A 26,506-nucleotide genomic window follows, 5' to 3' on the forward strand; every position below is an offset into this window, starting at 1 on the left:
GTTGTCAGTGTTTCAACAGGCCCTGGCTCCTCACTTGATATCGTAAGGTCAGCCATTTCCACGTCTAGGGGCACATCTCAAACTTGGTCAAATCGATATCTTGCAAACGGTACCCAGTGGGATTTTGCGGCGTCCTCTTCGCTGCAGCCTCTACCCGTTGTTCAGCACCTCGCTTCGTGCGTTCTTTAGCCCGTACAGCCCTCTCTCCTACCTTCTTCTGTAGCTTTTCCTTTGTCCCTTCTTCTACGTATACTTTCCTTCCAAGGTTCAGTGTGGGGGTCCAGTCCACATTATACCTATCCCACACGGGGGCAGCCCTGCCAGACACAAAATGCCGACTACATACACGTTCGGTCTGAAGGATGTTTTTTTTTCGTCGTGTCTCCGCGGCTGATCGCCGCTATCCACAGCCTCCGGCGTTCTTCCGTTAGTTTCTCATGCTCGACTCCCTGATTGCTAACTAATTTCGGTATAGAAAAAAAGGAAATCTTCTCCCTATCCGAGTTTCTGTCAGATCTCGACCCACAGCCTACAATAATACACAGAACCATCGCTGAGAACGCGTAGGGGACACTGTGACCAGGGGGACGTTGCGCTGGGTCACAAAGATGGCGGATAGCAACCGTTGCTAAGGTCAGATCACGTGACTGAAAGCCGAGAATTGAAAACTCAAGTAAGTTGGGAGACTAGCTGATAATCGGGATAGACTACCTTTTAATAGTCCAAAAAAGTATTGTTATCCCGAGTTGTTATCCCGAGTGATATTGCCTTGTCCTACCTGTTCCCTGAGCCTGCGCATCTCCTCCAGCAGTCCAGACAGGTCCAGTCCAGCCATGGTGTCTCTCCCTCCTGTACCATCACTACTGCTGAACCCGTTCACACCTGATGATATGAAGGAGGCACATGTTCAATATACTGTCTATCTTGCTATTCAAGGTAACAAATACATTGTAGTAATTTGTACTGATCCCTGTCATTACAGAAAATCTAATATACATTGGGAGATCTGATTAAATTTGAGTATTCCATTTCAAATTGTTGAATGTACACTGCCGGCTGTGGGTCAAAAATTGAAGACAAAGGTTTACATAAAATGTTACTGGCCCTACCTGCGTCGGCTGTCTGTGCCTTCTTGTAGAGCTTCTCATACAGCCTGAGCTCCAGCCTTAGGGAGTCGGCCACCTGCTGGTGTTCTTCTAACTGGTCCTGTAGTCTGGACAACTCCTGTCTTAGTCTGGGAAGAGGAGAACAGTTTCATATGAGCAATCCATCAAGCCCTGACATACAAATGTACCAAGCACAAATTGAACACAGACCCAATCTTTGTACTTTGAATTCATATTCATAAAGAAGTGCTACGTAGGTGACTAGTCTATAGCGCTATTCTGTATCTACATAGTTGGTATTCGCAGGCACGTGGCGCAACAGCAGCTGGTTATATTACACTGAACGACCCGTCATACCTAACTTTTGCACATCTATCTGCAAGCGTATTGTAAACTCAAAACCACCGCAAACACTCCATTTTCTCCCTTACTGTCAAATTAAGTCCCTGTGAACTTCAATACATACATTTGTTAACAGTAACTCAACCCAACACATCAGTCGACAGTGCTGATTAACAAACCTGCTGATCTCCTTCTTGGCTTTGTTGAGTTCTGCTGACACCTTGTCGTTCTCCATGTCCCTGTTAGCCAGCTCTGCCCCCAGACTGTCCACCTCTGTCTGCAGGATCTGGTTCTGCTTCTCCCTGTCTGACAGCTGGTTCTGCAGCTGGGACACATCCTGCAGCTGACCCTGCAGGCTCGACAGGTCCCTCTGCAAGGGGAAAGTGATCTTAGTTTAGCTAAAACTCCCATAAACAACCTCTCCCACCATGATAACATAATTAGCCCATGTTGAAAATTGTGCATCAGCGCTCCAGCAAAAAAAAAATGAGAGCCTGCGCTGCTAGAAGTCTGAAAAGGAGGCTAAGTTAAGGTCAATTTAGCTCAAATGAACTCAATTAAAAGATGAGCTACTCCTCATTTGGTCATGACAGAGAGAACAGACAAGTACACAGAACAGTGGACCGCGGCTTAACGTTCTGTCCTACGTGTAAATTCAGAGATGCTTTCTGGGGGCATGCAGATTAAGAAAAGCATCAACAGCCAAGATTCAAACTCACAACTTTTTAGTTGACCACTGACCACTGGACTACACATGCTACCACTGATCTTCACTACTTGCCTGCAGCTGTGTAAACTCAGCCTGTGTCTTCTGTGTCTGCCTGTCCCTCTCTGCCAGCTGTTTCTGCAGTTTGGACATGTCTGTCTGCAGTCTGGTGTTGTCCTCCTGAACCTGCTGGTTAAGCTGGTCCTTCTCTGTCAACTGGGACTGGAGTCTGGACATGTCTGCCTTTAGTTTCTCATTGATCTGAAGAAAATACAAGGTGATAATGTTTCCTTATATAGAAGAAATAGTATGTTTATAACTTACAAAACACTCTAAAACTTCAACGAAACATTGTTCAGAATCAGGTAGCAAGCTTTCCTTACAGTTACATCTCAAAAGCCAGAATAATGTTGGTTACAGGTATTGGACCTGACTTTATGGAGAGGATCTAATCAGATAGCTTTGAATCTTTTGAATCAATTAGACATTTGTCCCGTTTTACATGTACATGAATGGAGATACCTTCTGGCTCTAGGCATAGCTCTAGATTAGTGTATTTGTGAGGACAGCCATTCATAATCTTAGCCTGGTATTCTGACTAACTATAGCTTCTTAGTTTCTTCTGTCATCTCTGCGGAAAGGACAGCAGAGACTCAGGAGCTACATGTATAATACTTAGTAGTCGGGATACTAGGCTATCATAATCTATGGATACCTCATACATACAGAATAGGAAGTGCAATATCTGTACCTGGTGTTTCTGGTCCAGTTCAGCCTGTAGACGATCCACCTGTGTGGTTTTGTCAGACAGCAGGGAGAGTTTGTCGGACATGTGAGACTGGGAGCCGTGTGAGGCGTTGTCGGGGAACTCCTGATGGTCCACACCGGAGTTGCTGTGGACGTAGATGTTGGTCTGGCCTCCTGGGGAGGGCAGTACACAGCACTGTTTAGACAGGGTTTTTTTCAACCTCAGGAGTAGAACATTTCTAGTCTCTTTGTCAGCAAGATACAGGTAAACGAAATGTAACAAAGCACAAAGTTCTCAACAGAAAATACAGAGTTCATCTTATTAGAAGCATGTTAATGCAGAGACAAGCATTTCTAGTGATACTTTGCAAAGTACAATTTGTATCAGTACATGAATAAGGGTAATCTCCAAGCAGATCCTATGGTAGCATAAGATAGTATCAAAAGCTGGCAGAGGAGTGAAGCTGGCTTAGGAGTGTGTTTTGCTACATGGCAAATGGGCACCTCTTGGCTAACTATACTCCTTGGCCAGTTTGGTACTATCTTATGCCATTGTAGGATCTGCTTGGAGATTAGAATAAGGGCACACATGTGCAATCTGCACCTGTCAAAGATTAAGGAAAGATTCTCGTCTTCAGGGTACATCATTTATAACAGACTCTATCATAGTCTATAACCAACAAAAAGTGATAGCAGGTAAGTTATGGACTGCCTTCTATGGGTCTCTGAAAGGTTTTACATGAGTGATATGAGGTACTAGTATAAGGTCTAGTAACCATGTTTTTGTAAAGCATTATGAAGGAAGGTTAAAGTTTACCTCTGTTGCTCATGCTGGATATTTTATCCTCTAACTCCTGCCTCAGCTGCTCGTTGGAGCTCAGCGAGTCCTCAAGCCTCGCTCGCAACGCGCGCAGTTCAGCCAGGTGTTCCTCCAGCAGGTCCCGCCCCCTGCTGTCGCCATGGAAACCCGACGTCGGCGTGGAGGCCGATCCGTGGCTGTGGATGGTCTCCGTGCTCTCCCGCAGCTTCTTGTAGGTGTCCAGCTCCGCCCGCAGCGAGCGGTTGATCTGGTCGCTCGCGCGCAGCCTGCTCTGCAGCAGCTCCATCTCTCCGTGGGTCTCCGTGGAAACGGTCGTGGACGAGCCGTGCCCCGCGGAAGCCTGGAGAAACTTGGACGGGAGCTGGCGCGACGGGTACATCCCTCTCTCGCTGTTCACACCCTCCTGCTCGCTGTCGCCGGGATGGTCCGACTCGTGGCGCGACACCGACGTGAAAGTCTGAGTGCTCGTCGTCGACTCCTCGTCTGAGGAGTACCCTCTGTTGTCGTGGAGACGGCCACGCCCACACACGTCGTCTTTGCTGCTGTGTATACTGGGAGGGATGACCTTCTCCCGTGGAGCAAACATGAAATTGTCTTCACCAGACATGGGCTGGCTTCTTCCTGGCTGTTCCAATGAGTACTCATCACCCCCGTTGGGAGGATGCGTCCTCTGTAGTGGCTGTTCCCCCCTGTTGTCCTCACTCCCGCTGGTGGTCTGCGAGCCGTGGTTGGCTGACCGACCGCTGCCGACGCGGTGCATCCCGCTGAAGTCGTCGGAAGCGCCCTGGTTGGACTGGTCGCTGTCCCAGCCGGTGCTGGCCTGGTCCGAGGCGGACGGTGGGAAGGTGGAGCCGACGGGTCGTGTCCTGCGCAGCTGGGAACGCAGCCGGCTGATCATGTTGTTCTTCTCTTTGGCATCTTTCGTGGCTCTACACATAAATGATAACAAAAATAAAGGATTTACAACATGAACATAAGCTTTTTTAAGATAAAATGGACATAAACTGCATGTCATATGTAGTTTCTCAATACAAGACAAGTATGTGTAAGACAGTAAGACTTCACTTTCCCTCTTTAGTGCCAGACACTTATGTACATGTACAATCCCTGCCATTTCACCAATGTTGGCAACTTGTCACTAGGTACAAAGCAAGTTGAGAAAATTCATGTTCCAAGGTGAGAAACTAATATTTAAGGAAAACATAAACAACAGTATGCAGATATTCTACTTCCAATGGAAATTCTAGCCTGAGTAAATTTCACTTATAGCAGCCCGCCCAACATCCAACGGCCTCTGTGGGTAAGGGCCAGTCACAGCCCTGGACAGCAGAGTTTGTGTCATGCAGACTAATGGAGATTCCAAATAAACAAATAACAAAACAGAATAAACAACCATCTTTACCTCTCTAACTCGTCCTTCAGCTCCACGGCTGTGCGCTGGTTCTCGGCCAGCTGGCGTCGCAGGTGCTGGGCGTCGGCCACCTGTCCCTGCAGGTGCTGGTACTGGTCCTGCTGCTCCTCCAGGGCTGACCTCAGCTCCGCTACCTCCTGCTTTAGTGGGGTAGGGCTGGGCAGGAGAAACATTCTTATGATTATATCATTGAAGTCAAAAAACTTTCAACAGACTTCCAAGAACCAACTGTCAAGAGAATCCTTTTCTATGTCATCAAAATAAATGAATAAATGCCATTCAATACAAAAATCAAAGTATTTAAAGTTGGAGCCCTGAAAAATGTTGCATTGAGCAATGTTGCAAGTATTCTGAACAAAATTCTTCAGTTCTAGTCCTTACAAAAAAAAAACTGTCCTGAGTTGTATCTACTCATATGCAAGTTCAGGGGTGAAGGGACCAGTCTTGGAGACAGCCCTGTTTTATCAAATCCTTTCACAATCGTACTTCTTTTCTTTCAGGAGAAAAACCGCTTCCAGCTGTATCTACTGGTATAGGGCTTGAGTGAAGATATGTGCGTACCATGTTCCTCATTCCAAAAACAATACAAACAATTCTATAAATACCGAAAGGTTTGTGTTGGTTTTTACGGAAAAACGCTGTCCTCAGCTGTATCTACTGGTACTGAGTAAAGACGTTTCCTTACCTTGGTCTGTCCTGCAGCTGCCTGAGCTGTTCCTGCAGCTGTTCCCGCAGCTCCTGGTTGACCTGCAGGCTCTGCTGGTACTGGTCCTTCAGGCTCCGCAGGGACGAGTCATCCGAGGCAGAGCTCGCGTTGTCTGGGGTGGGAGGACAAAAAATTAAATAAGCTTCTTTAATAATATAATTGCACATGTGTTGTTACCTTGGGAAAGGCACTTAACATCTATTTTAGCTCTGGTGGAAATAAGTGCCTTTGTCCTTTCCACAGACGATAGTACTATTGGGAGCAAAGCACAATCCTGACTACTTTTAGTCACTAACAGTCTTATAGCATTACCATGACCTTTCATGTAGTTGTTAGCCTGTTGAACACACATTTGCTTGACAGAAATGTAAATAGTACAAAGTTCAACTCTTTGGAATTGGGTATCTCAAGAATATGTGTCTACTTTACAGCTTTCAAAACACCCCAATGGCAATGAACACTTGTTTTCCTTTTTCTGTACCTGTGAATGAACTTGATGAAGAAAAGCATCACAACCAATACAATCCAGAAACATATGCCTTTACATAATTAGCCACATTCACTGCCAATGTTGTGTTGCTAGAGTGACTTCATCGCAGAGTTAACTGACCATCCAGCCTGTCCTTGAGTGTCCTGGCCAAGTGCATGCTGCGCTCTACCTCTGCCATCATTATCCTAATTTCTCTTATTACCAATATGGATTCAGAACCACATACTTATACTGTGGCTATACAAACAACAACGCCAAATTCACAGGCAATGTTGTGTTAACTGACCGTCCAGCCTGTCCTTGAGTGTCCTGGCGAGGTGCATGCTGCGCTCCAGCTCGGCCATCACGCCCTCCGCCTCCTGCTGGGTCAGGTTCAGCAGGTCGGGGTCGCCGCCCTCGCTGGCGGACAGCAGGTGCTCCAGCGTGCGGGTGAGCTCCTCCAGCCGCGCCCGCAGCAGGTGGCACATCTCGCGGCTGTCCCGCAGCTGTTTGCGCAGCTGAGACAGCTCCTTGGCCTGCGTCTGGACGAGTGTGTCCTTCTGGGGTGACACCGACAGCTGGTCCTGTTCACGACAGCGGAGATTGACACAAATGTAAACTTGAACATGTTTGCCAATTTTCTAATTAAATAGTGTGACAGAAAATAGCAACTTTGGAACAACATTCAGAATTACAAATTAAGCATGTGAAAGTAGTGTCCTTCTGGGGCAACACTGATGATAGCTTGTCCTGTAAAAAATGTAACATGCATTGGCATAATACCGGTAGTAAGACTTATACCGGTAGATTAATAATACTGGAACTTAAAGAGATCTACACATGCAACAATAGTTATTTCTGAGCTGTGCACACTTCAGACATCTAGGTGTCCAATACATCATTTACAAAGCATCGATAACAATGCATTCGAAGACAACAAGGCCAAAAGTTTTCAGTATACTTTTTTTAAAATTTCGGGGTAGGCAGCTCGTCGTGGGACGAACACACTGTCACATTCATTGCCAAATTTATATAGATCATAATTACACATGCTCACGGCACAAGACGAACATGATTCAACAACAATCTTGAATTTCTGTTGGTGACCTACAACTCATGTAAAAGTGTGAAGAACCGTTGCATAATAGCCCGGATCTACGACTGAATGGGCAAAATTGAACGTACGCAGCCATTTTCCCGCCATTTTTATATCTACGCTAGCAGAGAAGTGTTACGTCATAGCGGTTGTGACGGACAGAAGTTAAATGAAAATTCTTGACAGTATACGTCCGTTTTCTCATGACATTTTGTATGCTCATGCAGGTTTATGTTTTATGCAATTACTGACAGAAAAGGAAGGAACATCAGAGGATGTATAAATGTACATAGCGGCAGTTAATTGTGCCGTGTTTCTTCCTACCGGTATTTTGTACCCCCTCCCAACCACGCGCCCGTTCGCCGTGTAATTCCGCGGCGTGTTACAAGTACAATATTACGCTTTTAGCAGGACAAGAGTGGCAGAAAAGTTACACAGAAGAAGTGGCAAGGGTAACCTATAACAGCAACATGTAACTGGAGAAAATGATGCGTTGACAATTTGTCAAATCAGTATGGCTAGAGAAATCGTCGTAAACGTACCGGTATTATGATAATAGATGTTAAACTTGAACGTGTTCCACTTCAGTCAGTTTTCTAATTATATAGTGTGATGGGATGTAGCAGCTTTGGAACAGCTACATATGTCTCAAGCATTCAGAGCAAATTTGACATGACATGTGTTTAGAAATTCAAACCACAGCTAATGTTAAATAAATAACAAAGCGACTAAAATTTGCCTTACATCAATTTGAAAGTCAACACATTGTAAAATTGAACTAGATACGAAATACAGTCACACAAAATAGCAAAATTGAACCAGCTAGACAAGCACACAAAGCAGTTGCACTTTATAGACCTAAATAGACCTAATTCTGACCTTAGTGTAAAATCACATTGTAAAGACATTGAAATTTGCCTTACCTCCCCAAATTCAAATTTTCACACTTGTCTGGAAAATCCGAACTTAATAATAAGCTCAACTATACAGAAGATATCCCTTCTCTCTTGTGAGGACATCAACAGTCATCACAATGCAATGCCATACTCCCGAGAGCCCCAGTTAACTCCATATACAGACATGTTATGACAGATAGAAAGTGACAATGGCCTACAGCGAGAGTCTTGTTGAGGTCGTTGCTCTCCTTCAGCTGTTGTCTCAGGTCCTCCACCTGCCGTCGGAGCTTCTCGAAGGCGTCCCCATTGGTCGATGGTTCTGACAGAGTCTCCATAGAGCGGGCGAAGGACCGGTTTGGCGTGAGCTGTCCGTCGGAACGTCCACGCATCCTAGACTGCATCCCCCTGGGAGGGATCGGATTACACAACATGTGTGAAAATCATTAAGGTGTCTGAAGGTCATGGCTAATAATATCTGTTATAACTGACACTGTCATAGAGTAATGCTGTTGGGGTACATAGGGAATACTTCTAAATATATGCATGTATATAAAGTGTACAGAGATAGCAAGTTTTACTTGCCATATTGACATCTAGGTATTTAGATATTTTGTGGAAGAATGATTGGCACTTGACAAAGACATATGTACTCTGTACTTGTTACAATTCATGAATTATATATCTTATTTACTGTTACATTACTCTATAAGTTTTTATAGCTTCTCATGGAACATTGGGAAGCTATACAGAGTATTACAGTACAGCATCAGGCAGACATACTGAACTGTCAGTAACAGAAAAGATGTACTTGCACTCCCCATTTGCAAGTACATTTTGTGCAATTATTCGGATGGTGCAACAAAGCAAAGTTATTCAGCTGAGCCGCATCACTACGGAACTTGGGGATTCCCTGCAATTAACAGAAGTGTGCAGTTTTCGTGCAATTAAAAGAAGTGTGCATTTACTCGTTGTGCAATTAACTGGCTTCTACTGTACTTGTTTTCTAGTATTTCTACAAACAGATGTCACAGTGTTGAAGACAATCATACCTGATCATCCTGCGGGATTTCTCCAGCCTCTGCTTGAGCTGAGCGACCTGCTGTTTCAGCTCGTCCACGTTGTCTGTGTTCCCGTACTCCTGTAGGGTCTCCAGACTCAGAAGGCTCGTGGCCGGCGATCGCGTCATCGGAGACGCCCCCGGGGAAATACCGGGCGACAGCAGCGAATCGTCCAACCCCTCCTGGGAAGCGTAGCGACTGTGGAACCTTTGGAGGCTCATGGGAATGTTGGAATCGCTCTGCGCCTTGCGGGGAACTTTCTTGACCAGTCCCGCGTCTTCAAGCATCTTTCTGTACGTCTTGAGTTTCTGTGCTTGGGCACGCACCGTGCCCTCCGTGGCGGTAAGCTTGTCTTGTAATCTTCTGTTTAGAAGCTTAAGCTCCTTCTCAGACATTTTCAACTGTTCAATCTGCTGTCTCAAAGCTGCGTTAGCGTCGTGAGGCACTCCCTTCTGTAGGACAGGCAGCTTGCTCTTTCGAGGCAGTTGTGAGGAGGTGTCTGAGTATTCTTCCTCCCTGTCCCTAACTTCTCCCTGACTCCCCCGAGCCTGCTCAAGCTGTCCCTTCAATCTCTCTATCTCCTCTGCGAGCTGCACGATCAGCTCGGGGTTGAACCCTGGAGTGTCGCTTTCAGGATCGGAGTTCATCTCCAGCTGTTTCTTAAGGAGGTCCACAAGGTTTTCGGAAGCTTTAAGACGGTCCTTAAGACCCTTAACCTCAGTCCGCAGGTCCTTCTCCGACATGGCGTCCACCTCTTCGTCCGACCTGCTTCCTGGCGACTCTTTCATGAGCTGTTCGTTTTCCTCGATGAGCTCCATCACCTTGTTCTCCAGTTGTCTGATCTGTGCCTGGTACGGGCTGGGAGAGCTCATTTTTACCTGCTTCTCCAGTGCTAGCTTGTCGTCTTCGCTCTTCTCTAGCTGCATTATTGCATCCTCTAGCTGCTGTTGCACTTCTGCCAAAAGCCCCTTCTCTCCCATGGGCGTCATGCTCCTCACACCCTCTAGCTCCTCCTGCAAAGCTTGGTTTTCCTTCTGTGCGTTGTCAAGCTCGGCCTCTAGTCTTTCCAGTTCCTTAGCAAGTTTGGGTAGAGTCTGTTGCTCTGCGATGTTTTCCCCTACAGGGATGGACCTGACTTGTTCACTTATGGCACCGTTCAAACGTGCCTGTAAGTCGTCGTTTATTGCTTGCATCCTGCGTAGCTGTCCCCTCAAGCGAGCGACCTCGCTCTTAAGCTCGGCTGTAGAGAATTCCGAAACGCTCAACGCGTCCAACGGACTGGGGAGGGAGATCTCAATGTCTGTCGAGCGTGTATTTGGGCTCGTCTGAATGTTTTTCTCAAACTGCGGCCTCAGGTCGTCGATGCTTGTCTGTAGAGCAGCGTTCCACGTCTGGACCCGAGGACGGTCTCGTAGAGAGTCTGTTGCCTCCAGCACTAAGACGGCATGTGAAAAGAAAGAACACATACTTATGGACTTTTCTACATATATAATTATCTCAATGACTCTATCCAATGATTATTTGTTATTACTTAATGATTGTGATATGTTGACTTTGTTAACATATACCCATGTTTTCTTATATTGTATGTTGTATGTGTTACTATTTCTGTGTCTTCTAAACCCAGGCGGGCTAGGTGCGTAAAGCGCAAGACAAGTAAGTAAAATAAAATTTCATTCATTTCACAATTCAATGGAGGTTATGTTGTCTTTTCCTAATAAGGTTATTTAAGGATTCAAAAAATGTAAAAAATACAGTTTTCCCTAAGTATTGGAAACAAACATGTATAACGTGACTAGTTTGCAGTTTTGAAGTTGTCACCTTGTTGTGCTGCCTGGTTGATGTTCCTCTCCAGTTCGGCCCGAAGCTCGCTGTTCCTCCTGACATAATCCTCCAGCTGCCTGCGCAGGGTCTGCACTGCCGCCAGCTCTATGTCCAGCGCTCGGCTTTGAGAATCTCTGGAACCAAAAAAAAAGACAACATTACTCTCAAATTCAAAAATCTTCCTGAAAAATACTGTAAATGCATTCAAGTTCGTGGGGATTTAATTTGGCGGTAGCGGGAAAAAGGACGTTTCGCGGTGGTTTTAAGTTCGCGGTAGCACCATGCACTGTAGCATCTTACTGCCATGGAAAAATGTTTGCGGTGGTTTTAAGTTCGCGGTGAATAGGACATCACGAAAACCGTGAACATTAAGCCAACGCTTAAAGTTTCTGCATTTACAGTATTATACCATCTGGACATTTCTATACAAGAGCTACACCCATTTTAGCTTGTACAATCTTTGTTAAGTGTGGTTAATGGCACCTCCTGTTCCTAAATCCTTCAAGGTCCAGTAAGCCTTATATTTCTTTCTATAGCTAAAACTGTTATTAAGATAATGCCCCGCTAAGTCATGCTTTTTTTCAGCTTCCTAAGTAAATATGCTTGACACTTCAATAGGTTTGGGGTCAAGTATGTACAATTGTGCATGTAAGACAATACCAACTAGAAGGCTATCCATTATTTGTTTTCACCCAGTATCGTGACTACTTTTATAATATATCACTTAACCTATATTTGACCCCATCTGACCTTGTTGCTCCCAGCTCGTCCCTGTAAGACTTGATGAGGTCCTGGTAGATTCTCCGTTCTGAATCCAGCAGCTCATTCAGCTTCTTGGTCTCTTCAAGCTGATCCTGAAGACCTCTCTGCAGCTGGGGAGAAAAAACAAACTTATCAGTTCAGTTTAGTTCATCCCCGTAGTACGAGGTGCCACGAAGAATGCCTCTCCAGGCTTCTCAATTCTAATGTCCAAGCAGATTCTACGATAGCATAAGATAGTATCAAAAGCTGCCAGAGGAGTGAAGTTTGCTACCGGGGCAAATGGACACCTCTTGGCTGACTACACTCCTTGTTCAGTTTGGACTACCTTATGCCATCGTAGGATCTGCTTGGAGATTACTCAATCCAGCTTGGCCAGCAGGTCACGGTCCTTTAGACCAACTTCTCCCTCCAGCACTTTCTTTAGTGTCAGGTTGGGTCATCGCCTTTTCTCGTCAGCTTGCCAGAGGAGCACTTTGGCAGCCATCTCCTCATGGCGCATTACATGGCCAGCGAGAGCCTACAGACTTATAGTTCCTACTTAATCACATTACGTGCCGTGGACAGATTTCTACAGTGATTGATGTGTTGAAAATCAGGTTACAAGTGCATAATATTCACAATTACTGTCAGGAAAGTCCACCCTTGACAAATGCAGGGACTTGTTAATTTCGTTATGCTAGTAATTCAATTACTTAATCCTTAGGCATCAATGTCCTTTTTACACGTTATTGAAATGAGTCAGAGGGAACATTCATTGGCCTGTTGATGATCTACTAGTCAATAAAAATGTAAAATTGACGTCTTTCGCAATTCCCTGTCAACTACTGTAACAATAATGCTAGAGCATCCATCAAGCTGTGAAAAACAAACAACAGAAACTAAACAAAACTTGCCATAATTTGAGTAGTGAATGGATTAAACTATACCTTGCTTTGCTGCATAAAAGGATTGTACAATGTAAGATATTTACCAATTACATTATAGTTCTCTCTTTCCCTGAGACAGTTATAACACTGAATGAATGTTCCAGGTAAGCCCCTAAAAGGCCACGGTGTCTAAAACCCAAGCTACTTCATCTGGCGTTGCTGTGCAACAAACGCGCTCCTTTGGCATTTGGGTTCGAGCGAAAAAAAGCCCTGTGCAAAAGTGACTTTCATCAACTGAGCTTGAGTAAATATTGTCGTCCCTAGTCAAACAGCATTTAACAAACATCTCCCGGTCGCCCATTCAAGTACTGTGTCAATCAATAACGCTTACATTGACTGTAATAGATCAACCTACGACCCATACTACATACATATTGTGTACATGCACTACACCTAATTCTGAACCAAAATACCATCAATGATACAGTCAATAGAAAACATACTAATCTTTCTAATTAACACTTGCATGCTTAGTAAAATAAGTTCAACAGAATCACATCCAGAAAATGCTTAGTTTATATCAGCCACTATAAGGGAAAGCAGATAGGAATCCCCAAGCTTCTAAATGGTTTCTTCCACTGTGTACAGAGTATCTGCAAAACACTCAATGTAAATTTCTGCTTAGTAAAATAAGTTAAATAGAATCTGACACAGAATATACTTCAAGTGTAATAACCATTACACAAATTTTCACAGATAATTAGGTACAGGTTCAGTTGTGGGCCACTTTAAGGGAAAGTATAGTGTACAAATCCCCCACGTTAAAAAATGGTTTCTTCCACTGTGTACCTGTTGTTTGGCCTTTGGTGATTGGTCCCCTCGCAGTGCTGGTCTGGAGGACAACTGATTTCTCTCCAGGTCCTACAAAAGATGCGTCAAAACTCTGTGTAAGGTTTGAAAATTCAATGTAGGTCTGGTCATGTTATGATTGTGATGATGGAATTTGGTTGCTTCATCATTTTATTTTAGTACATCATTGTGTTTATCGAAATCTCAATATGTATGCAGCAGTTCAACCCTTTTCAAGTTAAATGGTACATTATATGATGGTCTCCAATAGGGAATATGTGATATGCACACAAAGTGTACAGTCATGTACTGTGAACTTGTAAAAACATTTTGTGGTCTGACCTGTCTCTAAAAACAGGAACTTGAATGGCTGACAAAGCCGATGATGGTTTGCTCTATCTGACTACCAAATGGAAATATTTTCAACTCTCGCAAGACCATGTCCATAAAAAGGTAGAAATCTGCTTTTGTCTTCCCTCACACAGAACCACAAGTCTGTACCTACCTTGATGATGTCGTCTTTAGCCCTGACTGCATCGATGAGTGCATCAATGTTCTCCTGCTTGGTGCCCAGGTCTTCCTCCTGTTCCTGAGCTTTTCTACGTACTTTGGCCTAGTGGAAAAAACAACAGAGAAATGATAAGCAAAGACAGCAAATTTCTCCCAGTCTCACCCACAGTACTTGAGAATTTGGATGGGTGTGCCTACATTCGGATTTGGATAGCTCAAAAATTACTTTATACCAAAGAAGACAGTACCAGCACAAACTTCCCAAAGAATAATCCAAAATAACATACTTTGGCAATCCCTCATCATACACTTTGTTGATGAGTCCACTTTGGTTCCAAAACAATGCCAACCTGATTGTCCCCTACAATTCTCTTCAAATGGAATATTCCACAATGACATTACTGGGTGTTGCCAGACAGATATTCCTCTAATGGTGGTACTTTGCTGAACACTGTATAAGACTCACATATCAATTATTCAGCCACCCTAATGCACTGCCATATGAAAGTTTTACACTTATATGGTTCCCTGAAAGAACATGATTTAACAGCCAGAGTAAAATAGAACCCATAGGGGTCACACATGCATGAGTTTTCAAGGGCAAGAACAGAGTAGTTGGATTTCTGCCTGAACTGCTCTTCAACTACAAGCACTCAGGCCATCATAAATAACTTACATCTACATGTACTCCCTCAAAATGTCTTCATAACTTTTGAATAATGCTGTCAAGGTTTCTACATTTTCATTAATTCTCTTGACTTTCTGTATCAGAAAGGATTCAAGGTTATAGCAATTGCATCGTAGAAACTGCACATAATTTGTACCAGTTATTCGACAATGTAAAAAGTAATTAAAAAAAGACTTTCTCATTGAAAAAAAGACTCTTTCATAAAATCTTACATGACACTAATACTACAATGTAAGCCATTCTATATTGTTATGACTCTATTAACTTTTGTATATTTTGTATACAACAAAGTTGACGGAAGTGAAGAGTTATACTTTATGTGATATACGTGCCAGAAAAACATTTGGGATGTCAGCCAAAAATGGCAACCCCCCAAACATAGCCCATCAGCTGTCAAAGAAATTACTGATGTCGTCCTTGCTTGAATATTACCTACTAAACTGTACAGTGTGCTTCTGTACTGCATCTCACAAAGGTACACCTAGAACAGTTCTAAGAAAATAGAATGAACAGTTGACATCCTTACCAGTTCCAGCTTGGCTTGCTTCTCCGCTTTAAGGGCATTGTTAAGGGCCTGTAGGGCATAGGAGATAGTAAACACCATGTCCACCCCAACCCTAAAACATCATGTCTGACCCCAACCCTAACACATAATTCTACAGAAGGTATGTACCAGGAACTCCAGATATTCTGAGGCTCAATATGGGGGTTTAACAATCCCTCCCTTCTTTCTTTAAATCTAACAGTATAGAAGAAGAGATCCAACTATTCACAAGCCTTTTTCAAATCCCTACACTGTTTTTCAAGTACACAGTCCTCAGCAATTAAGATGGTCTCTTTTGGACAGTACAAGTTTTGTTTGCGGTGTCAACATAACTTCTAAACCCCTAAAGGACCCTAATTTTAATATTGCTACATCATGTCACAGGGGCATGGAGGGTTGCTTGTTGTCCATTGAACAAGTCAAATGGCCGTATTACAGAACAGGAACACCACACCCACTCTCACACTACAGAACCATCAATCGCATCACCACAGCCTCCTTTGTTGTTGACCCAGCAGGTGTGGATAATGTAGGGGTCAACGTCTCAATTTTCAAGTTCAACTACATCCTGATCTTTACACTTCAACAATCGTTTCATAACAGTTCATTAAGCTAGAAAAATGAGCATTGTTTTCCCACCATGTAGAGTTTGTCATAGGAAATTTTGCCACCTTAACGTCATACGTGACTGAAAGCCCAGGAAGTTGTTCCAACCATGGCAAGTAAAGTGGTTATGGTCCGTGAACTTGCACATATGTCAACATGTCAAACACCTCCATACAAAGGGATGTGGATCAACTTTCTGTTGTAACAGGGCAGTGGGTTCAGTTAGAGCTTATCACAATAAGGCACAAAAAACTGTACTTTGCAAGGAAGCGTAGAAAGTACAGACGCACAAATTTCCAAAGAAAATATATTAAAACAAATTGGTGACATAATTTTCCCCAATGAAAGGGATAGACTATTTCTTGGACCACCCTAGGCTACAGTATGAGCTTCAAGCACTGTGCACTCAAATCTGTAGTCATTCCGTCAACATAAACACTGTCAGAAACACAAAAAAGAAGTGAAAATCTACTCCTGTAACTCTCTAGTCTTTTCTGTATGACATATTGTCAAGTTTACTTTTGAATCCTACAAGAATTGCCCTACCTGTGTCTGCTGTGCCATCTGCTGCTGTACATCCCCCTGGGATGGCTTCTGGTCACGCAAGGACTGTAGAGCAGCCCTAAAGCACAAGAGGGAGGCAGAGCAATTGGAGGAATGGCAATAAAATCAATAGGAACTAGAAACTTGCAAGAGTGATGAAGAACACTTGGAAAACCTGAATTGATCAGAACTATTCAACTATTTGGAAAAACGATATGCTAATAAATTTAAGTAATAAATATAAATGAATTTAGATCGGTATCATATAGACCAAACAGAGCAAAATCTATAAAAAATAAGTCGACAATTTTGCAGACAACAGAAACTCCTTGTATTACAGGGGTACATACAACATTTATGCCAACGTCAAAATGCATTCTGTTGGATGTGTTTGAACATGTGCATGACTTCTTGGAATGTTGTCAGAAATGGTTGTAAGATCACATTTTTGTGGTCCATGGCGTGCAAGCTTGTCTATTAGTGAAATTTGTTACTCACGTTGTCTCTGACAGCAGCCTGGCTTTACTGGCCAGCTCCTTACGAAGAGACTGGACGTAGGGATCGTCCTCAGTGGACACGTAGCCTGATGTACTGGACGACTGCAGACGGTCAATCAGCTCTGTGAGGAAAGATAGGTTAAACAAACTTAGCTGACAACACCTAACTACATGTATTTGATTGTTGAGGCACCACAAAAGATCTGACAACCAATTCTTCTGCCATTGCTGGACTTCTGTTTTTCCTTCTACGTATTCCACTTAGTTCAATGCCTGTCCATTCTTTGAAATTGCCTCCCATCTTTACCTTTGCCTGTCCCTCTTTCTTCTTCCTTGGATGGTTCCTTGCATGGTCCCAATGACAGTGCCATTGTCACTGGGAGTGCCGATTTATCAAGCTGACAATGTATCACAGCCCAAAGAAAACAGTTCCAAGGCAGCTTAGAAAACTTGCTAAGACGTTCAAACTTCCTAAAGCGAACTAAACAATATCCAGGTCATTAAGCCGCGCCATGTAATACCCTATCCAACCATTGTTAGGATATCTATATAGCTATGGAAAAATAAAATTACAACAGAAGACAATTATCTACATGTGTGTTAAACAGTCAATTGTACATGCACTTAGATAATGCAAACATTGAATTTTTTCAACGTATGGCTATAGCACTAATGGTTTAAAAAAATGGCGTTATGACTACTAGCACCTAAATCTGACTAAAATTGAAGAACAAATCAAACCCAATCTCCTCACCATCTTTCTTCCTGATGTCGTCCTTCAGCTGCCTGACTGTGTCTGCCAGGTGCTCGCCCCGCAGCTGCGAGGGGCCGGACATCTGCAGCTGGGATAGCAGCTTGTCCTTTTCCCTCGCATTATCCACCAAGGTCTGGGGAAAAAGTACAAATTTAAGATACTCTGTATATGTAAAAAAAAGTAGATTTCCTGATGTGCATCCCTTGATACTATGCAAAGTCAGATTTTTGTTCTGTTCAGACGCTTATGGTGCCTTGTGTCACATAGGGCAAAAAATTTCCTTGCTGTTTCAGTAGCAGGGTATATTTTTACATGGAGTTATGCCCATTTTGTGTGCTCTGGGCACTTCCTCAATTGTGGGACCACTATTTTATCATACTTCCGAAAGATGGGTGCAGCTTCAACCGAGATATGCCCAACCAAGAATTGAACTGGGGTTTCCCTGTTACAAACTAATTGGAATCAAGAGCTCAACTGTGAGGCTACTACTGATTTAGCTACAGGGAAACCCAAAAGTCAAGACTGTACTTTGAACATCATTTCTCATTTCCAAGAGCATTGATACTATTTGTAAGAAGTGTAGCATCCCTACCTCAATGGTCCTGTCTTTATCACTGAGTGCTGCCCTCATCTTCTCCAGCAGTTTGTTTTGCTCCTGTTCTGTCCAGTCTCGAGCACTGGTCAGACTCTGGAATTGTGTGATAAAATGTGAGAAATATGTCTTGTTTTCCTGGGATTGTGTTCTCAAAAGCACCATTGGCTACATATAGCAGAAATGTATGCAGGAAAGACATATTGCTGGCTGTGTAAAATAAAACTCTAATATCCTGTGTCTTTCTTAGTTACTAGTTTCTCCCTTGCTCTCTATCTTCTGACATCAAACATCAAGTAAACAATTTCTATCAACAAACTAGCATCTTCTTCACATTCTGTTTTCTTCTTCCCATGACATGGGCCTAAAATACAGAGAGATGAAAGACAATGGTTCTTACCTGTAGCTCTGCTTCTCTCTTGTTGAGTCTCTGCTGGAGTTTTTGGATCTCACCATTTTTCTCAGATACCACCTGGTTGTATCTCTCATTGGCCTCCTTTTGGGAAGAGCAAACATAGAAATTACCAAACAAAAAAATGAATTTTCACAAGGAAAGATGAAGCTTTTACTTCTTTTAGAGAGTCTACTATAGTCTACATATTGCCTGGGTACCATCCGATTTCTACCAGGGCTCCTTTACGGCAGCGAGCGCTAGGACTAGTAGGAGCCCTGGTAGAAATCAGAAGGTACCAGGCTAGTCTACATACCGTAGGATCAAACAGAATCTATCTTACCTAAAACATACAACAAAGATACAAATAAACATACATTCATGTATAGTGTGCTCAAATGATAATGAGTAGTATCAAAACATCAAAACCATTTGAGTCATAACAGTCAAAATAACTACTTGCTCCATATTGTCAGTCTTACTTGTAAGCAACAGAATGCAAAGGAAACCCTTCCTAAAGACATGTTTACACTGCTTGAGAAAACAGAGGTGCCAATATTTTCTGCTGCTAGAAGATGGGTGGAACCATTCTAAACAAGGGGAAAGCAAAATATATTTTCCATATTCCTGACTTAACAATATACATGTATCATGACTGAAACCTGTCCAGCGAACATGTACAATGATTTGAGTAGCAGTTTTGTCTGATAAAACTATGATAAATTGGTGTTAAAAAGGTGGCATTAAACATTGTCTCCCACACAACATGGTAAAAACTAGGACATGTGGCTAAAAGCCTACTCAAGTACACCACTTGACTAACTTATAAGAGGCGAGCTTTCATTGCAACAGAAATCTGATACATGGAAACAAGTGAGTAACAATCATACTTCTTTTTATGTGACGCTTTTTGTTTCCCTACACTACATGTACAGGTTTGATTAGATGCTGTATTATTTTGATACTACAGAATTAAAATTTGAATACACAAATTGCTCTTGCTTTGAGGCAAAACTAGGTGAAAGACACTGGTGTCCACTCTTTTCAGCCAGTGTTAGACCTCTGTGAAGAGTGGTTGTACAAATGTTGCACATTGTACGACAAGTGACTGAAGACATAATAGGTTTAAAATCACAAGGCTCTTACCTTATTATCTTTAGGATGTCAAATAAGATAATGCAAGTGGCTTTACCATTCAAAAACACTTTTGTATGTCTATCTTCATAAGTGGTAAAGTACACCAATATATACCACCTAAACTTTATTTTTGCGTTTCGTTTTGATTATTTGCCGTTATAATTTTCTTAGTGTAGTTTCAGTTAATTTCATTGGTTATTATTGATTAGCTTTGATTATGTATATTGTGCTTCATTATCATCTAGATTATGTACATTACATTTCATCACTATTGAGTTTCTGAGGGGAGCCATGAAATGCTGCCTAGGCTTCTGCTCCCCACTGCATATTTTCTTTTCATTGTGTTATTATCACTGTTTGTAATTTGTTGAATATGTGCTTAAATAAATCAAGTCAAATCAACCACCACACCAGCCCTGTCCTCCCTACCTTCAGCATGTTATCTTTGTCTTTGATAGTACCCAGAAGTCTCTGTGTGTGGGCGTGGCCATCTGACGACGCCCTCCTTCTCTCGTCCATTACCTCCTGGTGAGTACGGAAAGTTAATTGGTTAGTTAATCTGGTTAGTAATTCTGTTAGTTAGTTAACTTCACTGTTACATCAAAAAGCATACACATAGGATCAACATCATGTTATCGAATCTTACTATTAAATGATAGCAGAGGGCAGGGTACAAGAAGAGTCAGCCAAAATGTTTTAAAAGCTTTTCTGCCTTCCCAATGTTGATGATCAGTTTTCACTAGGTTTGATATTATAAATAAGAACCTGTCTGGTCAAGCTCAAGCAAAAGAGGTACGGTAGAATCCTGTTAATTGCATGGCCCATTTGTCAGTGGATTGTATACAATTATCAGGCTTGGTCCATTAACCCTAGGAAGCTAAATGAGCTACACTGGCCACAAATAACTTCTTCAAGACTGACAGTTTAGTTTCCTTGCTTAGCTGCTGTTCCTTTGTGGCGCCGATCAATCAGACAATGTCTTATTAAGTGATGACTAATTCTACCGGTACAAAATCACTGTCCCACCTGCAACATTCTGTCCCTCTCGTCCAGCTTGTCTTTGAGCTCCTGAATCATGGCATCCACTCTGGGCTTGGACTGGGGGCTGCTCTGTAGAGACTGGCTCAACTTCTACAATTTCAAAGTGGGGAGCGGTGCACTGTATTAGCCAATTAAAGTCAACGTCTTTTGATAGAACTTAATTCACTGACCAATCTTAATTCCAACTTGGCTTGAAGGTCTTATCTTATGTATGTGGCACAAATTTGTCTCTGTTTATTGCAACAGGTCAGAGATGATAGACATAACCCCTTAGCTATGCTGCTTTGCAATTTTTCTAGTCCCATTGACAAAAACAGCAGCACTGAGGATGTTTGATAAAGTCACATTGTTCACTTGGAATTGCAAACACATGCCTGCGCGCAAGCATGCACAGGCACACACACACACACACACACACACACACACACACACACACACACACACACACACAGAGTCTTTTAGCCACTTGGACACACATGACCACACACACACACACACAGACTTTTAACCATTTGGACACACAGACACACACACACACACACACATGCACACACACAAAGAGACAGGCTTTTGGGTGAAGTAACAAAACATTACTACTGTGCTATGGTGCTGTGGACTGACAGTAAACTCCTCCTGACCTTGATATCCTTGTCCCTACTGCTGAGTGCGTGCTGCAGCTGTTCTATCACAGCTTCCTTCTCCAGCAGAGCACGGGCATGCTCCTCAGCTGTGGCCTGCAGGTCGGCAGGACAGAGATTGTGTTATACATTATCCATGGCAGAAATGCCTCCATATCTATGTGCCGTTTAAAAGGTTAAGTCTGTCCCACAGCCATTTTGCAGGTTGTGGGGGCAATGGGTTGTTACTAAATGCCTAGGGCAGGGTATTGGGAGGTGGAGCCCAACTCTCTCCTTCCGCTACCTTTTCATACCAAAAGAAACATCAGCAAAGTCAGGTAATCTTTTCTACTCCTGGGTGGAGAGAGGAAAATTCTTTAAAGTGCCTTTCCCAAGGGCACAACATTGGTGGCATAAGGGGATACTGACTTGCATAAACTAATAGCATAAAACCTATATCATACAGAAGTGAGATTATATAAACTTTAAGAAAACTCAAATACTTACAGCATTGGTGCGCTGCTGGCTCTTGAGTTGGTTCAGAAGCTGTCTCAGTTCCACATCCTTCTCTTTGATTATACCATCAAGGTTCTAGGGAACGAGAAAACCATTTTAATTCACATCTGACCCATTCTGTCATTTAGCCATGTTCTAGTAGTGACGGGTTACCAGTGCAATGGCCAAGCAGTTGGTAGTTAAAGTAGTCACACTGAAGGCTTTAAAAATGGTACATGCTGCTATCTATGCTTAGCACTCAGCATTTGGGAAAGAGTACAGCAGTTGAACACACACACTACTACCAGTGGACTGGCCCACTGATGTAGTGATTGGACAAATGCTGTGTGACCCAGGGCCACAGAAACAGAGATGGGTGCTACGCAATGCACCATTTGGTGCTGGAAGGACTTTTTAAATCTAATCTGATAGTGAATTTGAAGAGTGGAAAGGCATTTCACTTAAGACCTATTCCTGACACGTTGCATTAGGCTTACATTGATGGTTTCCTCATTTCCAGCAAGAAGAGAGTTAGCTCGCTCCAGCTCTCTCTCTCGCTCACGCAGGCTGACCCTGAGGTGGCGAAGGTCATTCTCCTTGGCTTCTAAGGTGCGGAACTTCTCCTCTATTGCATCCTGGGAAAAAAGATATTCCATGATGTAAAAATCATGACTAGTCCAGGTAATACATAGTGTGATCTACAGTATAATCTTCTTTGAATCACCTGGAATCAGGTATAAACCAACAGGTGAAGCAATCAATAAGTGGATAATTAGATTAAATTTTGGGTAAAAGTTTAGTCCTTTGTCGACGACAAGGATTTGGCTACAAACAGCTTTATTCACTTCTGCAACATTCTAAAACAAAAAGATACTTTCTCTAAAAGTGGTCTACAAGTACATAAAGTATTAATTCTTCTTTGGACTATAATAAGTTGTTAACATTTGAAATCTGTTTCGTCATCTTTTCTCATGAACTATCTCTAGGGATACAGTCACTCATCTTTGTACCAAAGCTGGAGATGCTTTTCCTAGCATCTTTACGATGAACTTAAACTCAGCGATAAAACCAATATTCAGTTCCCTTTAGAGAAACCCTACAACATTTGTATCAGTCATTTTTGTACAAAATAATGCCAATAAACTGGGACATGAAAGTGTGCTTTTGGAAGCATTTTTATGATTGACTCTAACTCAGTATTGAAAACACATGTCTGTCCTTCCCCATGAGAGGTACTGTACTGAATGTTCACACCTCCACAGCCTTGTCGCGCTCCTTCAGCCGCTCTCTCAGCCGCTGGATGATGCTGTCCTTGTTCTCTGAGTAGGGCTGGAAGACATGAAGTAAGATGTAGATGTTACCATTGAGATAGAATAACTAAATCTTGTTCCAAGCTGTTGCACATGCAAGCAAGCCCTTCTGATATGGTTAACATTATCAACTGATATTTGATTGTTCAACTAACATCATGCCTTTCCTGTACTTACAACCTCTTGGTCTGCCATACTCCTGGATGACCACGTGTAACCTCTAACCTCTGACCTGTTCTTACATGTTGAGTTCTCCTGCTCCTGAGCCATCTGCATGTACTCCTGTATGACCCAGTGTAAACTTTAACCCCTGATCTGTACTTACATTCCATGAGTTTGAGCCATCTACATGTACTCCTGGATGACCTACCATAACCTCTAACCCCTGACTTGTACTTCAAAAAGTTCAAAGTTACTTACATCCCGTGAGTTCTCCTGCTCCTGAGCCATCTGCATGTACTCCTGGATGACTTTGTCCTTCTCCTGGATGCTGGCAGACAATCTCTGGATGATCTGCTCTTTACTTTGTAGTTGTCTCTGAGTCTCCTCCAACTGGGTCTGACAAAGATGTACAGTAAGTTGCATGGCTTTCAGGCACTACGAATGTTGCAACAAATACTTTCCAACAAACTAATAGTAACCAAATGGATTCACCTTTTTAGACAAGTGCAATGATTATCATTTCCAACAGTCTTTCATATCTGGTAAGTGATTAAGCCGTGACCAAATAGCGTCATTGCAGATGTAAACAGAAAGCAGAACTTAAGACTGGCTGTCTATGGAATCGTAGAGCATTGTATCACAATGTACCTTTGTACATGATCTTCTATCCCCTTACCTTGTGTTGTTGGGTGATGTTTTCTCGATCCGTGTCTGCTCTAGACCTGGTATCCTTTAGCTGTTTCTGAAGGTCCCTCAGCTGCCTGTCCTTGTCCCTGAGGGCCTCGTCAGCCTGGTCGTCTGCCTCCTGAGCTGCCTGCTGGAGCTGGTCAATCTCCTGCTCCTTTTTTCTCAGGCTCTTTTTTAATTGCTGAGGGGGACACCAATATCTTAGTTTGGTACTGCTTAGACCTTTTCCTCTCATTATTTAAAGCATTACTCCTTCAGCTTACATGTATGAAGTATAAACTTCTCCATTATGCAGATGCTATTTGCAAATCTGTGGTTCATTTTAGGAGATAAAACTACACGAGCAACTGTTAATGCAATGTGCGCTAGTTATTAGAAGCAACAACAACAGGAAGCGGTTCAGAGAAGATAGAAGCATATACTTGAAACAACATTGTTAGGACAGAGAAAAAATGGATTTTGAAATTATACCTGGTTTTCTGCATCCTTTTCGTGAACCTTGCCCTGCAGACCAGTGATCTCAGCCTCCTTGTCACTGAGGGCCTGCTGTTGTTCTTCAACCCCCTGTAGAAAGACAGTAGATAAATTTCATCATGGTATCAAAGTTTTCTGATGTAAAAAGGCTGAGGCTTTTTAAGCACCAGTTACACAGGGAACTTGTAATAACTTAAGCAGGCCTTAACGAAAGCAGGATCATATGTGAAAAAAAGTTTTTTCAGACTTTGTGTATCCTGATTACTGTCAACCCTGGTCAAGTAACCACAAGCCATATTAGAACAGTCCTGTTCATTTGTACATAGTTAAACCCTTCCTTTCCTGAACAAGTGGTTGTTTGACTGACTTTAATACGTTGGTAATAAGACAGTTGATTTTGAACCGATTCTAAAAGATATATTAGCAGGACCTGACAACAACTTTTACAAGGCATTCACACTCTCTCTCTATATATACACACATACTTCATCTAACTATCTAAGTCCTGTAGAAAGTTTATCATCCCCACCTGGAACTGCTGTAGCTGTGCCTTGTGTGCAGTCTCCCTGGCCTGGGCCAGACTCTGCTGAAGTTCTTCTATCTGTTCACACAGCTCATCAATCTGTAGATACACAGTGAAAATGTAATGCACAGAATGACTAGGGGGCATACAAGCAACGGACCTACAGTTCTATTTTCAAAATACAATATCCTGTGTCTAACCTACATGACGTAAATATCCTGTTAACCCTTCTACTTGAAACAGCCAGAAAGCATGTAGAATGGTTTTAAGTGTTCTAAACTCTCACCTCCTTGCTCTTGTTCTGAATGGCCGCCGTCAGACCCTGGATGGCTTTGTCCCGTTTGAGAGCATTCTGCTCCTGGAGTTTAACATCAGAGTCCATGTCTTGTAGTTTCCTCTTAAGCTCCTGGGTACACAAAAAGGAAAGTTTCTTTCCTAATCTTTCTCTCAAATTACGTGAGAAAATTTAACAAATACAGATTGACGAAATTCCGGACAGAAACTATTACTTTGCTGAGACATGTATCAGAACAGTGGCAAGTCTTTTCCAAAAAGTAGTGAGCTACATGTATGAAATGATGATACACTGACAAAACAACACATTTAACAAATACAAGAGAGAAGCAGCAAAGACGAAAACCACATCACATACAGCGCCAAACATAGACATATAATTTCTTAGTGCCAATAAAATATTTCCGTTCAAAATAAAACCTTCTTGAAAGGTCTGAGCAAAACCAACAATGTGTGTACATTTATAACATAAAATAGGAAAGGGTGCAAGACTACTTAGTGCTTTAGATGTACACCAATGAATTCAGTACACCCTCAATCATCCAGAAAGAATCATTATCATATAGCCAGGAGCCGCGGACCAATCAGAAGGCCCCGTTCCACGTTGGTTATGACGCCGTAACACGGACATTCAGGCCAAGCAGGTGGGTATCGCTCCCCTGATTGGCCAGAATGAATCGACACCGGCACCGTGGTCCATTTGAAACGACTGCTTTGTACAGTGTGCAGTCCATGTTAGAGTTAATCCAAACATTCTTACTGTTCACATTCCTTCAAATTTATTGAATATGTACAACTATAACTTAGGATTGAATAGCAACACACTTGTCCCAGCAGAAGGGAATTTGTCATTATGTCAAGCCTTGGAAGTCTTGAATAAAGGATGTATGTATTATAAAGGAATTTGTTGCTTAAATGGGTCAGTTTGTGTAGGCTATATGATAATAACGTTAATGCCCCGCCTTATCCTCGGTGTATATGGT

General features: G+C 42.7%; 1 protein-coding gene across 1 annotated transcript in view; it reads right to left on the reverse strand.

Moving 5' to 3' along the window:
- Positions 1-736: 736 nt before the first annotated feature.
- The window catches only part of LOC118421825 (myomegalin-like), a 60,843-nt gene continuing 35,073 nt past the window's right edge, over positions 737-26,506 (reverse strand). The window contains exons 14-45 of the mRNA XM_035829327.1: positions 25,516-25,635; positions 25,236-25,328; positions 24,704-24,796; positions 24,222-24,413; positions 23,804-23,941; positions 23,328-23,402; positions 22,571-22,708; positions 22,086-22,169; positions 21,600-21,695; positions 20,947-21,051; positions 20,350-20,445; positions 18,793-18,888; positions 18,393-18,488; positions 17,801-17,933; positions 17,048-17,168; positions 16,553-16,628; positions 15,383-15,430; positions 14,164-14,271; positions 13,659-13,730; positions 11,932-12,053; positions 11,179-11,315; positions 9,349-10,792; positions 8,518-8,704; positions 6,615-6,891; positions 5,818-5,950; positions 5,124-5,288; positions 3,719-4,650; positions 2,906-3,075; positions 2,230-2,415; positions 1,628-1,818; positions 1,110-1,234; positions 737-882 (exon numbers count right to left, since the gene is read on the reverse strand). Of these exons, the coding sequence (XP_035685220.1) occupies positions 737-882; positions 1,110-1,234; positions 1,628-1,818; positions 2,230-2,415; positions 2,906-3,075; positions 3,719-4,650; positions 5,124-5,288; positions 5,818-5,950; positions 6,615-6,891; positions 8,518-8,704; positions 9,349-10,792; positions 11,179-11,315; positions 11,932-12,053; positions 13,659-13,730; positions 14,164-14,271; positions 15,383-15,430; positions 16,553-16,628; positions 17,048-17,168; positions 17,801-17,933; positions 18,393-18,488; positions 18,793-18,888; positions 20,350-20,445; positions 20,947-21,051; positions 21,600-21,695; positions 22,086-22,169; positions 22,571-22,708; positions 23,328-23,402; positions 23,804-23,941; positions 24,222-24,413; positions 24,704-24,796; positions 25,236-25,328; positions 25,516-25,635 (6,195 nt within the window). The remainder of the gene's footprint in view (positions 883-1,109; positions 1,235-1,627; positions 1,819-2,229; positions 2,416-2,905; positions 3,076-3,718; positions 4,651-5,123; positions 5,289-5,817; positions 5,951-6,614; positions 6,892-8,517; positions 8,705-9,348; positions 10,793-11,178; positions 11,316-11,931; positions 12,054-13,658; positions 13,731-14,163; positions 14,272-15,382; positions 15,431-16,552; positions 16,629-17,047; positions 17,169-17,800; positions 17,934-18,392; positions 18,489-18,792; positions 18,889-20,349; positions 20,446-20,946; positions 21,052-21,599; positions 21,696-22,085; positions 22,170-22,570; positions 22,709-23,327; positions 23,403-23,803; positions 23,942-24,221; positions 24,414-24,703; positions 24,797-25,235; positions 25,329-25,515; positions 25,636-26,506) is intronic.

The sequence above is a fragment of the Branchiostoma floridae genome, chromosome 8 (assembly GCF_000003815.2).
Source record: "Branchiostoma floridae strain S238N-H82 chromosome 8, Bfl_VNyyK, whole genome shotgun sequence".
In the NCBI taxonomy this organism is placed as follows: Eukaryota; Metazoa; Chordata; class Leptocardii; order Amphioxiformes; family Branchiostomatidae; genus Branchiostoma; species Branchiostoma floridae.